Genomic DNA, 21,974 nt, shown 5'->3' with positions numbered 1-21,974 from the left:
AGTCAGAAAAGACTCTTTCTGAACCCCCAAGTGCAGCAGCTTCACCGACAGCCCCCCATCAACCAAACGCTGTTTCACTTTCTCTCTCCTAGTTACCCCCTAGAAAACGTCAAATCGACACATTTCCACTCTCTCTGAGATCTTCTCCCTCTGATTTTCCCCACTCAACTAAGTGCACACACATCTCTGGGAATGAAGTTTCCCCTGGAACACTCGGTGAGGTCGTCACAGCCAACGCTTCATGCCGGAGTGTAGAGAAAACAAACAGTGTCTGGACCCAAATATCCCTTCTGATATATTCACATACCTCCACACGTTTACCCAGGTGTAACATCAGAGTCTCCGGTTTCTCTTGCTCGTGTCATTCGGCACCAGACTGGATCGTGCCGGATCGAGGGGGGGGGGGGGTCCATTGGATTGTGTCACCCCTTAGGCCCTGCTAGAGGGAACTAGCAGTGATACAAATTTAAAGAAAATACGTTTCATCTCTGTTATAGTGTAACATTAAAAGAACATTATATTCCATCTGTATATCAAGCTCATGAAAGTGAAACTGATGATTTACATTTCACGTGGTGACGTTTCAGTTGAACCCTCTTTGGTTCAACACGAAAAAGGCAGTAAATCATTTGCCTGACCAAACAAAATATTTGTGTTATGTCTGGTGTATGTCCCTTTGTTTAGGAGAACAGGGCCGAGAGTGAAACATTTGTCCGAAAGAGACACGTACGAATAAACAAATGAATGAATGCATTACAACATCTGTTCATGCTTGACCATTGGAGTAATGCGCACAGGAAGTGAGACCCCCACCTTCTCTGTGGAGGCAGGAATGCTATAATTGAAACCGCGTGTGTTGTAGAAACAAGTTCTGCAAAGCTCTCTGTATGTGCGTGTGAGTGTGTGTGCACATATATTTCCTAACCTGGTGGTTCTACCAGCTCACATCAGTTGAGTCTTTTATATTTTGGATTGTCTGCTGGTTGGGTCAGTGCAAAGCAGAACACATCCATGCAACATGTTCCTTGACAGAACTTGAAATGAAATTGAATCATCATTTTGCCGCTCTTGCACAGCACTGACCACAAACCTGTCTATTGGCATTCTATGTCTTTTCCCTTCTTCTTTTGCATGAAGGAAAAGCTCATCGTTAAACCACTGCAACAGACCTGGAGGGAAAGTTCAGAGTCTTTAACCAAATGTGGAAAACCTGTGCTTCAGAACAACAGCAGTCATCTGTACTTTGTATTTCCTTCATTTTCTGCCACTCTATATTTTTCATTCTGCCCCATTGCATCTAAAAATACTGTAATTTTTACTTGGATGTATTTATTTCACAGACTTATAGTTACAAGTTACTTCACAGATTAAGATTTTATGTACTAAAACATTGCATTGTGCGCTAATCTATAGGAGGATATAAAGTATTTTAATTAGTTCCACCTTAACCAACTACAACATTAAAATACTTCTCACAGCACATTCATATTAACCATAATATAACACACACAAATGGATGTAATAGACAAGCACTCTGAAAGGAGCAATTATATTAAATGATCATAAAATATATAAAGGCATACAAAGATGCAAAGAAAATAAAAGATAGAAACTAATAAAAGAACTTCAGAGCAAAAGCATTAGAAATGCATTCAGAAATAATTCTGTATCTGTTGTATGTGGGTTTTTTCCCACAATGACACACAACTAAATATAACTGCAGTTCTGACAGAAGCCACGAGAATACTCTCCTGTGTCGATGGCTCTGGCCCGTTTTGTTCCTCAGAGCCAGCTGAGCCTCCCGCTCCGTCACGTTGAAGCTGATATTTATAACGTGAAGCAAAGTGCTGAGCTGTGAAAACAAAGAAATGATGAGTGCAAGATTAAAGCATAAAAAAGTATTTTGTTTTAAGAAAAAGGTTTTTCTCGTTACAAATAAACCATTGGCCCATTTTCATTTGAAAAGCACGTTATAAAAGAGGAGGGAGGAAAGATTAATAATGAATTTATAATGAAAAAAAAACATCTATAAAGAGGAAAAATACTTTACTTTACGTTAAGCTAAAGTTCCTTTTGTTACTTTTCGTTACTTTGTTACTTTTCGTTACTTTTCGTTACTTTTAGTTACTTTTCATTACTTTTCTTATTTTCATGCTACGTTACGCTACGCTACGCTATTTTACGCCACGCTACGTCACGCCACGCTGTTACTTTATCACTTTTCGCTACTTTCAGTTACTTTTCATTACTTTCGCTACTGCTACGCCACGCCACGCCACGTTACGCCTACTTCACGCCACGCCACTACGCCACGCTACGCTATGCTACTTTATGCCATTTTCGCTACTTTTAGCTATTTTCATTACTTCGTTACTGCCACGCCACGCCACGCCATGCTACTTACGCCACGCTACGCTACGCGTTAAGTTACTTCACGCGCATTTTAGTTACTTTACGTTACTTTTCGTTACTTTTCGTTACTTTGTTACTTTTCGTTACTTTTCGTTACTTGACTTGACAGTATTTTAACAAAGACACAAGTTGAAAATATGTCTTTTGAGTTAATTGTATTTTTTGACAGCCGTTCCAAAGGCTCTGACTTGTATCAAATTAAATTGCCTCAAAACATGGACAACATTTAAATAAGTAGTCAAAAATTTCCAAATAGAATCTTCTTTTAACTGTTTCCCACAATCAAATACTGATGACTCTAATACATCAATGTATCAAAGATGAGGCAGTAGAATATATGTCCTTACAAATTCTACTAATATCATCATATCATACCTATTATCTAATAGCAACAAGTAAAGTCAATTTTTGTGTTTATATTAATTTGGTGAACTTTTTCAATGTGAACTTCTGATGTAGTTGTTGGGATGAGACAGAAGATATGATACATAAACATGTATTTATGATATATAGAGTGCTGTACCTGGACTGGCTGTAGACACCGGGGCAGTAGAAGAGAGCCGTCATGACATACTGCCGAGGACAGATGCTGCAAAGCACCAAACTGATCCCATACAGAGAGGTCAGCACGAACACCAAGAGGGTCAGCAGGAAACTGCGGTGGTTTGCCTGTCCGACACAGCTGTTTATCCTGCAACACCTCAACACAAACACACAAACACAACACAGACCCACAAGACAAAGATCTGTGAGCAATGACAATGTGTTGTGGCGAATGGAGAAACGTCGAATAATCGATACTGAGCGGATCGACTCATCTGATGGGTATAATAATCTCTCGATCGGCTGGAGTCACGTGACGGTTGAGCGGAGACGAACAGGATCAATTCACACACACAAATAACAAACGCTTCCTGTGTGCGCTTCCAAAATAAAAGACGCAGCTCGACGAGTGACGCCCTACCCCTATGACGGGCACGCGAGTTTCTTTTTATTTTGAAGACAACGTGACACTACTTCCGGTATCACTCTGGTGCGCGAATTCGCCGCCTTGACGCAGCCATGTCCGCCGCTGTGGTTGGAGGCAGCCGGCGGAGTGGAGGCTCAGTCGGAGGGAGAAGGACGACACGCCGGGACGCTGTGCGCGAGGAGGACGCCGCCGCTGCTTCGGTCACACACACACACTCACACACACACCGCTCCGTGACTGACGGGAACCGGAGCGTGACGCCACCGTGACGCGTGGATGGACACAACACGTCCCTGAAGAGAAGAAGCTGCACGTGAGACTACCTGCGTCCTGGAAAATCCGGCTCACGCGCATTTGGCTTAAATCAGACGTGTTGTTTTTTTGTTTTTTTTCCACACAACGGAAGTTTCTGTGATCGATTTATTTTCCGGGGGGAATTTAAAGGCTGCAGACATGGACGAGGACAACCAAGGTATGAAGCAGTGGGGGGTAATACAAGGATGATTTGTAACCTCAGTGTCTAATAATGATGATAATAATAATGTCACGGGAGGAGACTTTGGATTTATTTCATCTGCACAAAGTAAATCAGCCACTGAAACAAAGTTACCTGTGTTGTGTTATGATGCTTTTAAGTGAAAGGACCCATGTGCATCTCCAGCAGGCTGACCCACACACTGAGGAGGGCACCAGTCCTGAATGGACCCGCACGCATCGGTGTCATCCGTGTAGCCTGGAGTCCTGTGTTCAGACTCTCTGGGCTGGGGGCTGGTGCCACTGTGGCCCCAGCGGGTCCTTGGTCCTCTCGCAGGCTTCTTGGCACGAATGCATCTGTGCGTGGATCAGATCAGATCAGCACGTGTTGTGGGTGTAGAAACTTTTCAATGGAGAGGTCAGCCCATGGGCACAGTTGTAAAATGAGTAAAAAACGTCTTGGGATTCATACTCCTATTCATAATTATGGAAGCTATTTTATTGCATGGCTTTATTATGGAAGGTTGGTGTGTAGTTCCTGTAATCTCTTATGATGTTCAGTTTAAAGGTTCAGTGTGTACGATTTTAGTGAAGGGATCTATTGGCAGAAATTAAAAATAATCCTAGTCATGTTTTCACTAGTGTGTGATCATCTAAATTGTGTGTGATTCATCTCTCTAAAGAGGCCACCAGGTTTTTTACGGTAGTCCAAACTGGACAAACTAAACACCTTATGAGTTTTTATGCCAACTGAAGGTTTCCACAGGTTCTCTTTCATGTTTGGGAGGGGAGGGGGTGAGGTGAGGGATATTTAGCTGCAACATGCAACTTCACCACTAGGGGTCACTAAATTCTACACACTGAACCTTTAATAAAATAAATTAGTGGAATATAATATGAAACTTTATCAACAAATAGATGCTGTTTGTGACTCCAAATAGCCTTTGGCCATGAAGAGATAATGACTCGATGGACGGAGACATGCAAAGGTCCCCAACCCCCCTTCATGGGTGCAAGACACACAGACTAAAAGAGACACAAAACTTGTGTCATTTTGTGTCCCTTTGGGGCCATTTTGTTCATCTTTGTGATGGTTGAATTTGCCACAAGAAATGGTAACAGTCATTACAGTGGTTCGTGCCCAGGGGTCCTGGGCCTGTACCCAATGAGCTTATATCCATAATGCTAACAAGGTGACAAGTTGGTTGATGAGGCACCTGTTCACCCTCTGGTCCCACCCCTGGATAAGCAAACTCTACAAAGCCTCTCACTTCGCTGCACAAATTCACTCACTTAAAGTTTGCCAGGATTGAGCCCAGCAGGTGAGAAACCATCAGCGTTGTTGTCTCACCTCTGGAAGCCTCAGTTCCACATGTTCACTGCTTGCAGAGCTGCAGGATGTGACTATTGGCTGGAGTATTGCATGCATTGCACTTGGGCATAAAGCTGTCATTGTGCTGCATGTACGGCTAGCCTGGCCTCCAGCGGTGGCACACGTCAGCACAGCCCCACAGACAGACATATGGTGCTGTGATGCCAAGCAGGGATAGCTCACAACAGCTGGGAGGGTTTTAACACACACACACACACACACACACACACACACACACACACACACACACACACACACACACACACACACACACACACACACACACAGTTTGCAGTTTGACACATACATTAATAGCGGTTCGCTAACATACTGACACTCACTCAAATTAAATATCTTTTTTTTTCTTATGGCGCTGTTTGCAGTGGTGATGGATGGACGGCTGAATCATGACCTAGAATGATAAGTGTGTGTGCATGTGAGCAGGTGTGAGTGTGTTTGTGATTGTGACAGATGTCTTCTCATCTGGAATAAACACCAACCTCGAGGCTACACGGCTCCTATTGTTGTTGTTTTTTTCTTTAGTTTTATGTTGTGAACATTATCTTGGAAGAAGTAACACACACGCACGCACGCACTCGCGCGTGCGCGCACACACACACACACACACACACACACTACAACTATGCCCACAACTACAACTATGCCAGGCCATAAGTAGAGTGAGGACAGAATGTGACAGAATTAAGCACTGAGGTGTCAGGGGAGCACAGGCAGTGAGAACAGTGTGAGGATGGAAAGAACGTGTTGCCACGAGACGTAGTAGCAGCAATGGTGATATGTCTGAGTGGGAATAAGTGTGTGTTTGTGGGGAATAAGGGGGTGGGCTGAAATGATGGAGCGACGCCAGTGAAAGACACAGAGGGAGACTGGGGGTGGACTAGATATTGTTACTCAATCAATTCTCCAGTGTATTTCAGGAGTTTCTCTCTGTGATCCGTCATAATAAACTCAGTGAACAGTGAGCAGCCTCCGGACAGACATTCATTGTCCTCAGAGGAAGAAGCCGACTAACATTGGTCATCACCAGATTTTTCCCTTGAGTGAAACGTCCAATTTATGCCCCAGTTTTCTATCATTTATTGTTGTATCATTACCGTGTCATTTACTTTGCTGCAGCCTATATCCAAGAATATAGGGACTTGGCTTTGCACATTTGGCCTTACTGTGTAAGGCTTAGAGGAAATAGGTCCATAGTAATCCATATGACACGCATGACAGTCAACCATACAATACCTTCTGCCACAATACTCCCTCGATGGACAATGGGCCAACAAGAGCCCACAATGCTTTGCTACAGTACAGCCTGTCTGAGCGAGCAGACTGACACATTCTCGTTCTGCATGACTGACGCTGATACTCCATCAGATGTGCACCTACAGTCTGCTGTGGTGTGGAGTGTAATTCTAGTTAGTTGGTGAGTTGTATCCACTGTGTTCAATAGAGGCTACATGAGTGATGCCCATATGGTATGAATCAGAACATTTATGCTACAACGTGCCCTTTGATGGCTAGCGCGTGTGGCTACAGACCGCTTTATTCACACACTGTGAAAACCAGCCATTTCAACTTGGCAGTTCAGCGTGAGAGTGTGTGGTCTGTGGGGTTATGGCACGCTGCAGCCCAGATCAGGCGAGGAGTGATGTGCACAGTGCGTCGGGCTGCGAGATCTTGGAGCCATTCATCTGCCAGGACAGCACCAACAAACTCCTGCTATGTTCAGGATCTGTGTTTTTTGTCTTTGGAGTACATTTGCAGCTGCTGTCTTTTCCCCACAGCCCACACGCTGTCAAGTGGCTAAGAGATGAGCAACATGGAGCGTAGGAACAAATCGTGCTTTGATAGAACGTACCTCTTGGGGGTATCTAGACTAAATCCCCTTTCTGATATGAGTTTTTTGAGTTGGGTCACCTGGTTTATCTGTACTGCACATATCTACAGTAAAATGTGGCTCTTAAGAAACCAGTAGGTTGTAGATGTTTACTTCAAGCCTGAGGAGGCTCGGGCAGACACTAAGGGTCTGCAGCCTGTGTGACGGTGAAGAACCTGATGCAGGAAGTGAGGGGCCAGTGGTGGGATCGAGGCGAACAACAATACAAAGTCTGAAACACGGAACCTTTCATTTTGGTCGCCTTTCAAATGTGTCATATCTGCTTTACCCACGGCTTTGTCAATCTCTGCTGTAACGTCTGGAGCAAATGATGTATGATGAAGGAAAGACACAATCAGCTGCACTGTTTGTATTTGTCACTTGTAATGAACCACAATTATTCATGGCCTTTTGCCAAGTAACGTGAATGAAACTTTAATCCATCATATGATCCATTAGCCTGATTTGCGCCTAAGTTGCGTCAGGTAGATTTTCATTGCCAGTGGTGGTGAACACAACAAATCCCATGATCCCACTCTGCTTCACAACATCATCAAACCTTTTCTTTTGTTATTGTTTTGATTGAAAGACCCCTAGCGGCAAAAGTTACATATTTTATGTTTTAACATAACAATTTGATTCCATCTGGTCTAGTTGATGGACCATCAACATGTTCACTGTCTGACTCATGAGTTTTCAGTAGTTCTTCAAACTCTGCCTTTATTTTGTTCTCAGTTTTGTGACTGTATCTATCACAGTGACAAATGGCCTCTGCCATAGTTCCCGCTGGTGTCTCCAGGGCTCCATTTTGACATGATGAAACACGCACACAGACTTGCAATGTTAGAACAATGCCAGCCACACTGTCTCTGCTGGTAATTAATAGTTTATGTTGTTTATTCAGCACAAAAGCCAAACATTTGCTGGTTCCAGTTTTCTTCATTCTGTTTCAAATCATTGAAAACTGGGTTCATCTGGGTTTTAGACTGTTGGTCCTGCAAAGAAATGCAAATTGAAGTTGTTAGATTTGCCTGTGCAGCGTTGTGCTTTTTCACTATTTTCTGATGTGTAGTAGTTTAAACAATTAGTAAAAATACACATGCACTAATGCTCAAATGAAGTTCAACATTGTGTGTGTGTGTGAGAGCGCCCTACATTTTAAGATAATGTTATATGAAAGAAAATATCTCTCAGACTCTTTTACACCCACCAGTGTGACTCATCTCTATTAAAGTGTGTGTGTGTGTGTGTGTGTGTGTGTGTGTGTGTGTGTGTGTGTGTGTGTGTGTGTGTGTGTGTGTGTGTGTGTGTGTGTGTGTGTGTGTGTGTGTGTGTGTGTGTGTGTGTGTGTGTGTGTGTGTGTGGTACTGCCGACTGCCGTGCACTCTCGCTGCTCACACTGCCGGTTGTACACAAGCAGTGTGGCTCACTGTGGCTCAGTTACTGCTCTGAGATCAATGTGGAGATGGAGGAGACGTCTGGCTTCTGTGTGCTGCTTGACATTACTGTATGGGCTAAATTCAGTGTGCGTGTGTTTCAACTGTGACAGCCAGCGAAACACAGTGGGCCCTTGTTGGGTTTGGCCTCACAGAATATCAGATTGCACATTACATTTACTCATGACATCCCCTCGGTGGCTTTAAGTTGGACTCACCACGCATTACGCCAGACTGACCCTTGTGGGAGTCAACTTTCTGGATTTGGAAGGCTTCTGTCCACGATCTACTTGCATTCAAGTGAACATGAGTCATGTGTGCAAATCCTCCCGGACTTCCACTCTTGTTTTTTCTGCCTTAAAAACACACGGGTTTGAAGTCGTTTTGTAAGTGCCTGCAACGCTGATGGCAAGACTTAATTTCTGCCTAGAGCAGAGGAGGAAAAGCACACACGCAGGGGCTTTTCACGAAAGTATCCTGTTTCCTCTTCGTCTCACAGTGGCGCAGGTCTGCTGCTCAACAGGGTCACAGATAGGGATCTGTCTTTGTAGCATTAAGGCTGTCAAGGGGCTCGTGAAAGGGAGACATGAGGCAAATCAAGGTATTTTTCTACTCTTTGGAAAGAAAAATCAGAGCGTGCCAAATGTCCCAGGAGTCTGAAGCCATGTGCTGAAGTGGATTTCAGGCAAAGAACGTCCTGCTCCACTTGGGCCTTTGTGGGAGTCTGGGTTCATGGCTTCCATTAAAGTGTGAGTGTATGTGTGGTGGTCAGGGGGTGTCAGGTCCATCGGAAAGGGAAGTGAACGGAAAAGGGAGGGTTGGAACAATTATATAAGTGCACAAAGACTGTTTGACCTGCTGAAGATGCAGGAAAAAGGTGCATCCCCCTCCGGCTGCCAGTACATCCAGTGATTCACAATATGAAAACACAACACACTCTCCAGCAGCCTGTAGTTTTTCTCTCCTAAAGTATGATACGCAACAGATTACAGTTTTATTCAGTAGATGCTGGAGATTTGTAGGAGAAAAACTAAACATCTTATTATCAACCTGGAGATTTTTTAACTTAAACCGTTAATCAGTGTTGACTTTTCTGATTTCTCAAGATTTCCATCTTCTTTTGCACCCACCAGCTCTGTGCTCTGCTGCAGGCTGAAATGTTTCCACATGTACTCATGGACTAAATGATTAATCAATAAACTAATAGGCAGATTAATTAAGAAACAATTATGACTGTTAGTGGCAGCCTTACTACATACTGTATATTCCCAGACTGGAAAAATAACTAAACAATATCAAACTATTTATTTTTCCCCGAGATGATCGGCTTTACAACAATTTCATGCAAAAAGCAAAACTTTAGTCAGGTGTACTTTATGGTTATATTTTCGTTTGTTTGTTTGCTTGTTAGTTAGCAGGACTACTCAAAAATACTGGATGGATTACAACGAAACTCTGGATGGATGGGTCAGGAGGGAAGCCATGACACTTTGGTGCCGATCCTGATCACGGGACGAATCCAGGATTTGTTTGTTCATTTTCTTTAACAATGTGAGATTTGGAATTTTTCAACATTTACCTTGATTTCTTAGAGAATAACTCATGGATCTTGATGGAAAAAAACAGGCATGTTTAGAGGACTGGTATTTATGAGTGTTAAATGTAGTTTCATAAGGAGGCTGATGGAGACAAGCACATTTTGAATAGTCGACAACTCTAGTGCACCTTTGCATTAAGCGTAGTTGTCCATTCCGTGTGCATGTGTTTGTGGGTGTGTGGAGCATCTGGCCAGCCTCCAGCCTCTTACAGCCCTCTAGTCTCCCCCCTGGGGCTCGTGGCTCTGCCACTTCAGTGCCAACCCGTCTTTTGAGAAGAGATTTGTAACACTCAGTGACTCACTCCGGGGGTCAATGTGTCATTAAACTACTACAGCACATCCCCTGTCTTTGCAACAACTCTTTTTTTTTTTTTGCATGTGGATGTTTCCATCCCCTACCCCCACTCCCCTTTTTAATGGAAGATGCTGCTGCATCATGCAAAATTCATTCCTCTCTCATAGGGAGCGAGAGGATGAGCTGTGACTGCACCGCTGGTTCTGTGAAGAAGGCTGAGGTCGTAGTCGCTCCTTCAACGTTACCAATCATTGGCTCAGTGATATTCAGAGCGGCAGCAGTGCTCTGTTTGTCACTGAGAAATGCAACGAGAGCACAGCAGGATGACCATGTGACACACAGGCTCTTGAGCAACCTGTCAGTGTGTATATACACATGTACTGTACGTGTGTGTGCTTGTGGCGTCGTGTTGGTGCAGCAAGTCAGTTTGTGTATGTTTAGGAGAGAGATGGAGACATGCAGCAGTGGCACAGATTCAAAGAGGGACTCATGCTGCAGTTGCGCATTGTGTATAGTTTCAGATGCCTAAAGTAGGTTAGTGGTGCAAGGCTCATCCCGGCTGTGTATACCTCCTACTTCCACTACTTCACTTGTGGAGGCGTGTGTGTATGTGTGTGTGAATGTGTGTTGATGATGTGCACACGTGACTGTAAGTATCTCTTTATATGGTGTGCATGCATGCTCACACAGAGGATTAGTGTGGGCTGCGAGCCCTCTCCCTACGTAAGACAAATGGAGGGGATCAAGTGCGGAGGGATACGGATGACAGTCAGTGGATTATAGGTCGGGGGCTCGGGCCGGTCGCTGTCAGTTCCCTAGTGGAGAGCTGGAACACGCACTTAAACACACACACAGTATACAGTACACACTATATAAACAGAAATTCAACCATGACAAGAAAGGCAATTGTGAAAAAAAAAAGAGAAGACGTGCGGAAAGAGAGAGATGCCCTCCTCCTTGTGTTTTCTATTCCCGACACAGTCAGTCATGTGGTTTTATAGTATGGTGGGTCACCCGGATTTTCTGCTGCTCACTCTTTATTTCTAGGCTCCTTTCCTTTGCCCTGACCCTTGAATAGTTTAATTGTTATCAGACGTAGGACGGCTATTGTTGCTTTAGTGAGGACTGTGAAATATAACGTGAACGGCCTTGACAGGGCAGGTCAGGGTGACAGTATCCAGACGACTCCACCAGGGCAGCGGAAATGTCCTTCTACAGGCTAGATGGTGGCTCGGCGCTTTGCTGTACCACTGTACTTAAGGTGCCGCCCCCCACACACACACACTTTCTCTCCCTGTCCCCTGTCCATGTTATCACAACACGTAACTCATGATGCATCAATGTCAGTGCTCCTGTAGATGATGATCGGGTATGATTAATAGTCCGGTGGGGCTTTGACTGGGTCACGACCACTGTGACACACACTCACACACTGGCCCTGGGGGTTTCTCAGCAGGTGAGTGATTTGCAGCGGCTCTCGGACACAAGTTCCTTCACACACGTATTTAATCTCCTCTTTGACCGCTGTCATGTTGGATTTTTGTCATCATCGGCGGGAACGTGTCCTTCAGCTCACCTTGGGGGGGAAAAAAGGAAGCTTTTTTGTCGTCGGCTCTTGATCATTTAATGTGGCCAGAGGAACATGATGCGAACGCTCTGTCATTACTATCCTCATAAATGGACTCGAGTCGATAACATAACTCAAGCAATAATGAGTCATTTTTTCCCTCCGGCCGGAAATGTCAGTCAGTGATATTGAAAACATCAGCAGCTCTCAACTGCTGAAGCTCCCAGGAGATATCTGGTTGTCATACATGTGCAGAACTACATGGTTAAACACTGGACACCCAGCACTTCTCTCCCTCTCTCCTCTGGCCTCTCAAAAGAAGAGGAAACCAATTGTTTTCAGTTAGATTTTTGTTTGATATTCAAATATGTGAGACGGAAAATACTTTAAAGTTTTTTGGGCACTTGTATGTGAAGAGGAAGTTCAGGAGACTGATGCTGGATTTGTAGACACACGTCTTGTCTGCCGCTGTCGCTATTTTCATATCTGTTTCATGGCAGTTTTTCCTCTTGCATTTTCCCTGAATGACTCCTGTTAGGTCATGATAGATTTCTGTAGGTTCATCAATACGATCAACTCCATTTCACATCGTCACATTGTTCAAACATATTGATTATAGCACCTAAAGGGAAATGGACATTGCAGTATGTAGCTGATTTATGACAAATTGATTGGAGCAAGTTAAAATAAATTCTATTGATGCAGCTATTGATACTGGTAAACTGCAACCGGAAATGTACTTTAAAGTATGAAATTATGTAATGTAATTTATGAATATAAGTACAAAGTCACATAATTTATATTTGTGTGGTTTTGTTTAGGCAAGTTTTGGTAAAGACCATGGTCTTGATATTAGATGTAAGTCAACAGTGACATGAGACATAATGTGCTTATTTTCGATATGAATGGCTGAACATTGAACAAAGTGTTTGGGGATGAAGATGTAGTCTTCACTGTGTAGGTCAACCCCCAACCCCTCTGTACAACTTCTGAGAACAAAAACCCCACAGCTATCACATTTTCTCCATGACGCATTAGGCGAAACCATTTAGCTGAATATTTTTAGGAAACGGATGACTGATAATGACAACTGTTAATGCAATGCTAAGGCTAAATCGGCTGTGCTATTAAGGTCACCCAAACGAGAGTGTGCTCCTCTGTATTGCTGCTATAGAGTCATAGTCATGTTGGATCTGGTGAGATTTAAGATAAGAGGCTAAAGAAAGGGCTCCTGTGCACAGATGCTCATGATCTGGAAAACCCCTTTGCACAGAATTCTTGGAAAACAGCGATGGTCTCAGCGGAAACACCCACATTTCGTGTAATAAAGAAATCCTTGCTCAGGTTTTTAACTCTATTATGAACTCTTTTTTTCCCGTCTCTCCTCCTCCTCACCCGCCTACTCTCCTTCCTGCTGTCTTGGAAGAACAGAAGGAGAAGTGGAGTCCGACTTGGCAGCCGGAGTGTCTCTCCATCGTCCTGCTTCTCTCTCTGTCTGTCGGTTATCTCTGCACTTCTCTTTCCCAGATTCAAGGCCTGAGCCTGATATAAACAGTCTGTGCTGCAGCCTCCTCCAAAGTGTTTGTCTTTCAGTCACGTGCAAGTTCTGCCTGTCTGCTCAGAGCCTCCATATCACACTGTGGGCCAAAGAGACGAATATTTCCAGAGTGTAATGGGACTGTAGGGAATCTTACAGAGGCCCCGCTAAAAGTTTCTTGAGGCCTCTTCAAACTATACAGCTTCACAGCTGAGTGGCCTGCTTTACCTCCAGCCTCATGGTGTTTTATAGTAGGGCTACGGTTCAAACTGCATGCAGTTAAAATGGAATTTATTCATTAGTCACTAGCTTTGCATTAGCAGGTCGATTAATTTTACAGCTAAGTATTGGACAAGTTTAAATTTTGACTTGATGCGGGCGCTTATGGAAAAGTTAGATCGTCACTCAAGTTGTTCCAAAAAAAAGAACCGGGGCTAATCCATGGCAAAGATTTAAAAAATGCATTATACATGTTGCAGCACACTTGTGTTCATCAGAGTTACTAACGTGATGATAAGAAAGAACAAGACATATATAGGCCTGGCAGATATAAGGAAGTAGCATCGTGGCTCATCATACACAGTGCAGGTCATTCAAATTAGATACAAATAACCACAATTAGACAGCAGAAAAGACACAAAGACAGATCCAGCAGAAGTATGCACAGATGTATTTATACAACGAGACATAAATCAAGTTACAGGAAGGCAGAATAATCCATTATGTCATGAAGACCAGGATAAACTGTGGCCTCAAGTTGGAAAATCCCCAAAGTTTCTTGTTGTATGAGGTGTTTGAGACGAAACTGCAAAATTTCATGGCAATCCATATTGTTGTTGAGAGATTTCAGTTTGGAGCAAAGTGATGGAACGAATGACGGATTTCATCATCACTTGAGCTACGCTGCCATCTTGGCTAAAAATAAGCAGTAATTTGTCTTTTCTTCGATTCCTGTTCCTAATCATCGGACCCCTGAGATTGATCTTTTTTACCCCGACTGCCAGGTTTGGAATCCAGGTTTATTAGCCGAACTTTCCACTATGGGGTTTCTAAGAGGAATTTTATAGGGTTGTAAACTGCTCTATCCAGCATTAGTCGTGCATGCTGGTAGGGAAAAGTGACATTGTGCTGATACTGGCATAGCTGCTGTCTCAACAGATCTGACTGTACACCTAGCAAACATCAAATTCTTCAGGGCTTAGTTACACATGCAGGCGTCTTGACTTCAGAGTGGCTGTTATTGTGTAACAGTTGAATCCTCGGTCGGTGAGGAAAGATCTTGTCTAGACAAAGTATGGGATTATCAGGAACACTGCATGCAACAAGACTGACACACAAACCGGTGTTTTGTTGTTGTGGAAACGACACACGAGGTAAGATCAACAAGCATAATGAAGGACCACCTCTGCTCACTGTCACACATTGTAATTGAGGCAAAATAAAACAAACACGGGACCCTGCTGCCAAGACCACTTTACTAATCTGTCTCAGGATATGATGACACATGATGATGGCCCCAAAACTAAACCAATCAGAGGCTGGGTTTCTACAACCAAAGGGAAGAGGAAGCGTTTTTTGAGAGTGAAATTTGGCAAACGCAGCACTCACTCATGAATAAGTGACTGTGACGGGTTCTGTGAAGAGACGGTTGTTTCAAAGGGAACGTGTTATCAAGGCTTTGAAGATTCAAACAGCCGTGTTTGATGTAACCTCAGATTTTTGTTGTAATTTTCATAAAGGAGATGTTGTGGATGTCTCTCTTCTCTGATGAGAGCTGACAACAAGGGACTGCAGCAGACTTGGAAAATGTAATTTCTTTGAGGTGAACAAATAAGCAAAGAAAAAACATGAAAAATGTACTCCCTATTAAGGCACGCGACACAGCCCCCATTACTGCACAGACGGCGACGCACTGTTTGTTCAAATTGTATTAATATTTAACGTATCGTGTGTCCAAATTGCACGAAATTCAACACTGTATTTCCTTGGGCCCTAAGAAATATATGTTCCAAGTGTAAAGCCGATAAAATGAACAGTTCTCGAGATATGTGAGATATCATGGTGTAATTTAACCTCTGTTATTGTCTTTAGCAACAGCAACATGCTCAAGGCGTTTCTACTGACTGTGATTTTCCTCTTGCTGCCCCACTTAACCTGTGACACATTTCAGCCTCTCCTAGATGGATTTGTAATCTATTCTAATGAATTCATTGATCCCCTGGATTTTTCTTTGATGTCATTTTGAGTGAATCCACTGCCATGGGATTGATTGACGTGACCTGTGTTAAGCTGCAGACATTCACGATCCCCACACAAGAGGATGTGTATTATTATTTTATCAATAATCATCAGGTGAACATTTTTACTCGTCCAATACCTGTAAAACTGTAATATGAATTTTAGCAGCCTCGATCAGCTGTACTTTAGTTTTTAGTGCTAATAGCTAATGCTAATTTACTAAACTAAGATGAAAATGATATAAGTATAAAATGAGAGCAGTATCAAGATGACTTTAATGCAATGTCTTTAAGTCAGAAAAATACCATTGATACCTCAACTGAACTTTTGTAGACGTGCATTCGAAAGAGAATAGAGCAGCTAACCGTTTGATTTGGGGGATAAGTGAAACATGATGTTTTGTTTGGCAGGATGTTAAATTCCACCGTTAAACATTTGTTTCCTGACAAAATAAAGATATAAATCATACTTATTTTTATACGCATGTTTGAAATCAATGTGATTGAAGGCAGAATCATGAGGCGAACAGGAAACTACCCAAATCTTGTTAGTCTCTATTAATGTGAAGGGAGACGGTGACCATTAATAAGAAGCTTCGAGAATTTTTCTTCATATTAGAACAGAAAAAACAAATGTGATTTGTTACTCCAGCATATTTATTTGGTTGCGATGTATTGAAAAGGTAGAGTTAGTCAAAAGGGCACATTCATAGTTTGTGAAGAAGAAACCTCAGAATAGAGTTTTTGGTAAAAATGACTCACTGAATTGAACTCTAGCGTTAACTCGAGACCCGAGTGCTGCTACTCCAGCCTCATTTAAGTTGTAGCAGATGCTGGAAAGGTGAGTGGACTGATTTGAAAATGATTGGAGTCCTCAGTGTTGCAGGCCTTATGGGAAATGCAGTGCAAAAACCCCATCATCATAAATATCCTCAAGGCTCTGTGAAGTGAGGCTGGGCCTGATTTCATTATCAGGAGGGCTAATAGTTTGAGTTGGAATGGATATCTTCCCTGAAAGAGGGAGTTGAAGCAGCGGAGCCAGGTTTAAGATTTTAAAAAATGCAGATATATGGATAAAAAGAGGCGATAAGACTAGAGGAGGTGCACAGAGAGCCGGTCGGACCAGACTGGGTGGTTGCAGTAGGAGGAATGTGGGCCATTTCCATCCTACTCTACTGTCACCTGTCAAGAGGCAGAAACTGTCAGAGGCTGTCCGTGTGTGTGCGCTCATGCTTTGTCTGCGTCTGTGCATACTTGAGAGCGGTGAGTAGGCGTAACGCCGTGGGGAAAAAACAATTACTTCACACCTACCAGCCACAATTGCAGCTTACATGAGCAGGAAACAGGCTGGGAAAAAAAAGAAAAGAGTGTGAAGCTCTTCCTGCAGGCAGCCACAGCACTGACACTCACAGTACTGACCATCATCTGGACACACACACACGTCAGTCATCATGGGAACTGAAGTGAGGAAACGGAGATGTGGTATGTAATTTATTCAGGAAAAGAGGTTTGTTTTGTGAAAGGATTATGTTGGATCAGATGTAGTTGTCTTATATTTTCACCTGTGAAACATCACGTATGTGCAGAGTCAATACACTGAAGAGAATGTAAACACCAAGTCCTTTAGTGGTTTATTTGTCAGTGTCACTGCCTCTTACACACTTACTTTCTTGCATCACTCTTAACTCAGCTGGGTTGCACACATTTGCAGCAGCAGCCTCGCCACAGTCATAGTGTTGTGAACTTGCGTAAGTGCTCCCTAATTAGCCTGTGGTGGGAAAGGCCTCCACTTGTTTACGCGGTTGCTATTGTTACGGGAAGACGGGTCCTAATCACAGCAGACATCCCCTCCATTGTCCCTCTGGGGGCCTGGTGAAAGTCAGGAAGTGTTTTACTGACTTTCTTGTTGACTCTTAGTTTTTCTTGAGGTTTTTTTTAGCAGAAATGAGATTTACTAACATTTGATTGGTGTAAAAGGCTTTGTAATGTAGTTTTAGCTAATTAGGATTGTCTCTTCAAGAAATGGCCTTTTTTGAATCAAACATTGTTGGAACTGTTGCTCAAACAGCTCCAACTCAGAGAATGTATATAAAGGATGACTGAATAATGTATAGGCCATAAATCCCTACCTCCTCCACGTTAGGGGATAGGACATGGACCAAACTAAAAAGTGAAAGTACACATCAAATACATTTTTCTCTAAGATGGTTTCTGTCATTTTATCACACTTAATCTCACTTGTTAATCAGTTTTTTGATCTTTATAAAAACGGGGTGAAACATCATGATTGACAGCTGAGGTTGATTAGTGGAGCACGTGTAGCGACAGAACATCACTGATGTGGCTCAATGCTCCATCTATGATACAGTATTTATTTAGCTGACTCTTAAAAATTTGAGTTACTGCTTCACTGTATGGTTCTGTAAATTCAGATTATTTTCAGAAACACAAGGAAGTTTCCAAGAAAGAATCATACTGTGCTCATTCTTTTCAAATGATAAGCCAAGCCAACTTTTGGAGTTGGATAGCAGGTGAGCTGAGCATTCAAATGTGAAAACCTTTTTTCCCTCAATTTAGGACCCAGCTCCAAGATTGTTTCCAGGAAACTTCCAATAAATTATTGATAACAGACCTGAAAAATAAAGTGTTTCACCAGAGTGTCTTTGAATGCATCACACAAGCCCTTATTCAAAGCTCGTTTCAAACACAGAGCTTAATCAAAAACTTTAGGATAGATTCGTTGTAATAGGATATTTGAAGTGTCTCATACTAGAGTCTGCGAGCTGACTATTCACCAAACATTCCTTAATAGAACAAGGAGATCAATGTGCAAGTCCGTGTGCTCTGCTGCCCTGGATCCTGGAAAGATGTGACGGTCAAAGACGTTTAATCCTTTATCTTTGCGTTCTGCCAATAGAATCAGATGAATCAGATCCTAATCTATCCTCAATCTCCACAAGCATCAGACGGTGAACTGTCTCAGGGCTGATCTCATCTTTCTTAGATGCACATAAATGGAATGAGGAACAGGCCAGGGATGTATTATTAAAACCCCTGAGTAGTGTTCAGTTATCAGTGAGTAAAGGGTCAGCGCTGCTACTAACACAACATCGAACCACATCAACTGTTGACTTACTTTGTGCTTCTTTGTAGTAACCAAGACAGTGTTCACTGGCGCCAACAAAGAACATCATTGAGATTATGTAAGTGTAATGATGCATTATGAGTGGACCTGATACACAGCCTCTGTTTTCAGCGGCATGAATCATTTGCTTGTGATCTCTTTTCCTTTTCTTGATCCCTATGTCTGTCTATATCAGGGCAAGTCATAGGTTACATTTAGAACAGAGTAATGAGGTTTTGGCAGTAAGGAGAGCTAATTATGATGTATATCTACTGTGAGCAGATCTGGCAATGACCCGATTACTATAAAACTCAAGAGGGATTTCTATCTTTTCACAAATAAGGTTAAGCAGAAGGGGAGATTGTCTGAGTCAGATTCGTTCAGAACAACATGATAATATTTGTAGAATTCAAGGGAGGAGTGGCGTCTGGGTAGATTATCCACGAGGCAGGACATATACATTCTGCTGCTTGAAATCATGTCTTTTTGTTTGCAGCACATCGACACTGGCGACTGCCCTTAAAAAAAACTCTTGAATCTTTTGGTCTTTCAAAGTTGACATCCTCGTCTGCGTCTTCTCCGTATAAGCGCCTTGACATTCTGATCATTTTACAAGGGGACTGGCAGGAAAAGTCTTTATTTTTAAATGTCCAGAGCAACTGACTCAGACATTTGCATTCTCACATATGGCCCCTCCAGACAAATTCTGTAAAATATCCAGAGTTAAGTGCATGTTGTAAAAGCAGCTTATGTAAATGCTGCCTTGTTCTTGCTGCCTTAGCGGCACGTTGGTTTGTGACCTTTTCCTTGAACCCAGATGATGTTGTTGACCCGGCTGCTTACAGTTCTAGTAATAAGTGAGATTTAAAAATAGGGGAGGCTTTGAAAATTCTGAACCTTGTATCTTTCTGAGAACATGTGGTCAGTCAACCATGCATTCTTATGAAGGTACTTATGTGATGTATTGATTATAACTGGAACAGCAGCCCCCTAAATCATAATATGAAAAGGCTGAGTGTTGTTGCATTGATAATCTGTTTGGCTATGCCCGGGGCTAAGCATGACATCTTTGTATATAATAATATAATATGGATCTTTCTTTCGAGGAGGGAAACTCTATGGAAATATACTCTTTCATGTTTAATGCATCAGATGTCCTGTCAGTAGTAGTAGCCCTCACAAGGATTTCAGGTTACTCTGGGTACACAGCGGGGGGGGGGAACTGTGACCCGAAACAGAGTCCGTCCCCTCAGACAATTTGTCCCATTCTCCAGATCAAGCCGAGCTCTTTCAGCCGGAGTAGGAGGGATGGAGGAGTGTTTTGCGCATTACAGACGTAGGCTGCCTGCAGGGTCTCTTTGCTCCACAATTACTGCTTTATGAGGCTCCTTAACTGAAGCCAAGAACAGAAAGCAAAGGAGGCAGAGAGTGTGAAGATGTCTGGTGGTGCTGGTATCTGTTCCTAAAGTCTTTTCTTTCTTTGCTGCTTGGCATTCACAGCATCCTTTAGGTTCCTTGTTTCTCTGACTCGCAGACATGGTCTCTTCACAACTTTCTTTTTCTTGTTTTGTATCCTCCTTAGCCTCACAGACTGTTCACCTGGAGACTAAAAGTCTCTAAAAGACTCAGTCCACAGAACCCTGACGCCACCGCTGCTCCACACAGAGCTGTACACCTGTTTATTCAAAGTACGCAGAACCTGAACTGGAGAATCAAAGTCCTGCTGCAGCTCTTTAATTGTCAGTCTAATCCAAACAGGCAGGTTTAGAACGGGCACTGCACTAGCATGGATACAAATCAATAGCAGCTAAGTTAATGGTAGCTTATCCTCATTTTACAATCCACAATTTCATCACTAACAAACAATATATCAAATAATTATTGGTTACATTTTGGCTATGATGGTTTCCATCGTGAAATTGTTGTCAAACCAGTGGAAACTACTACTATTGGTCTATCCTGACAAATTATGGATATTATTTAAAAAGCTGTGTTCTCTTTATATAAATGTTTTTACATGCTACTCCTTCTTTCTCATCTTTGTTTCTTCTTTTACATCGTCTTGTTGAAGTTTGTAGACCATCTCTACTTCTCACACACACACACACACACACACCAATGCTCACACAGTTAAAGAAGCCATCTACAACCATCTGGATCCCTGCTCTCTTGACTGGCTGCTCGTCTGTGATAACACGCGCTCCGTGCCCTCAGAACATAATAACCTAATGATCCATGCTTCTTCTGTCACTTTGTCTCACAGAGCAAGACGGGGCAGAGGGATTGATCCAGGGAGTGTGGGAGAGAGACGCAGCAGATAGATAGATAAAGAGGAGAAGAAATAACTTTATTTAACTAGTAATACTTTTCTGTTTCCATTATTTATAGTCAGGGGGAGAAAAAAAAAAAGTCTGAATTGCAAAGCTGCTTAGCGGTATGATTCAGTTGGGGGATTTGAATCTGCTTTCTCCCCCACTTCAAGCACTGGGGTGGGGGCGGACAAAGAGAGAGATAGAGGGGGGAGTGTGTTCATGTGTATGTGTGTGAGAGAGACAGCGTAGGAGCTCCATGTGAAAATGACCTACTTCCTGTCAGCTCGCTCTCAAATGGATTGCTGTTTTGTGATGTGTGGAGGAAAGTGGGGGAGGTCCTCCGACGGGTCTGGGGGGGAGAGGTTGCTGTGGCCCGGGTAAATGAAGGATAAGTAGGTGGCTCTGGGGAAACGCTCTGTGTAGAATAATATACATGTCATGCATGTGAAGTGTAAATTGTGTATGCATACAGTGGATAGTGTGTGCTCACCTGTGCATACAGTGTGTGTGAGCTCATGCAGTAAAACATGCGTGTTGTGTGATGTGCTGCGCTCTCTCTGCAGTGTTAATTACCACAAATAAGGGCTCGGCGGGAGTTGACGATCAGAAAGCCAATATTTGAGGGGGCGGGCCTCGCCAGATGCTCAGTGGTCTGTGTGTGTGTGTGTGTGTGTTTGCGTGTCAAACACACAGGATGTTATTCATGGGAGTCATCTGCTTTCAACAGGGAAGTTTGTGTGGTTTTAATTTGGG

The 21,974-nt window shown here is 43.0% G+C and overlaps 1 protein-coding gene across 2 annotated transcripts in view; it reads left to right on the top strand.

The window, feature by feature from the left end:
* Positions 1-3,452: 3,452 nt before the first annotated feature.
* Positions 3,453-21,974, top strand: part of LOC118123503 (cytohesin-3) — a 33,185-nt gene continuing 14,663 nt past the window's right edge. Inside the window, exon 1 of one of the 2 annotated variants that reach the window (XM_035180927.2) lies at positions 3,453-3,854. In XM_035180927.2, the coding sequence (XP_035036818.1) occupies positions 3,836-3,854 (19 nt within the window). In that variant the 5' untranslated portion in view covers positions 3,453-3,835. Of the gene's footprint in view, positions 3,855-17,125; positions 17,268-21,974 lie in introns of those variants that run through there. The other variant, XM_035180926.2, reaches the window with a different exon arrangement.

This window comes from Hippoglossus stenolepis, chromosome 16 (genome assembly GCF_022539355.2).
Source record: "Hippoglossus stenolepis isolate QCI-W04-F060 chromosome 16, HSTE1.2, whole genome shotgun sequence".
NCBI lineage: Eukaryota > Metazoa > Chordata > Actinopteri > Pleuronectiformes > Pleuronectidae > Hippoglossus > Hippoglossus stenolepis.
Note: the sequence above shows the minus strand (reverse complement) of the source record. Positions and strands in the feature narration are given on the sequence as shown.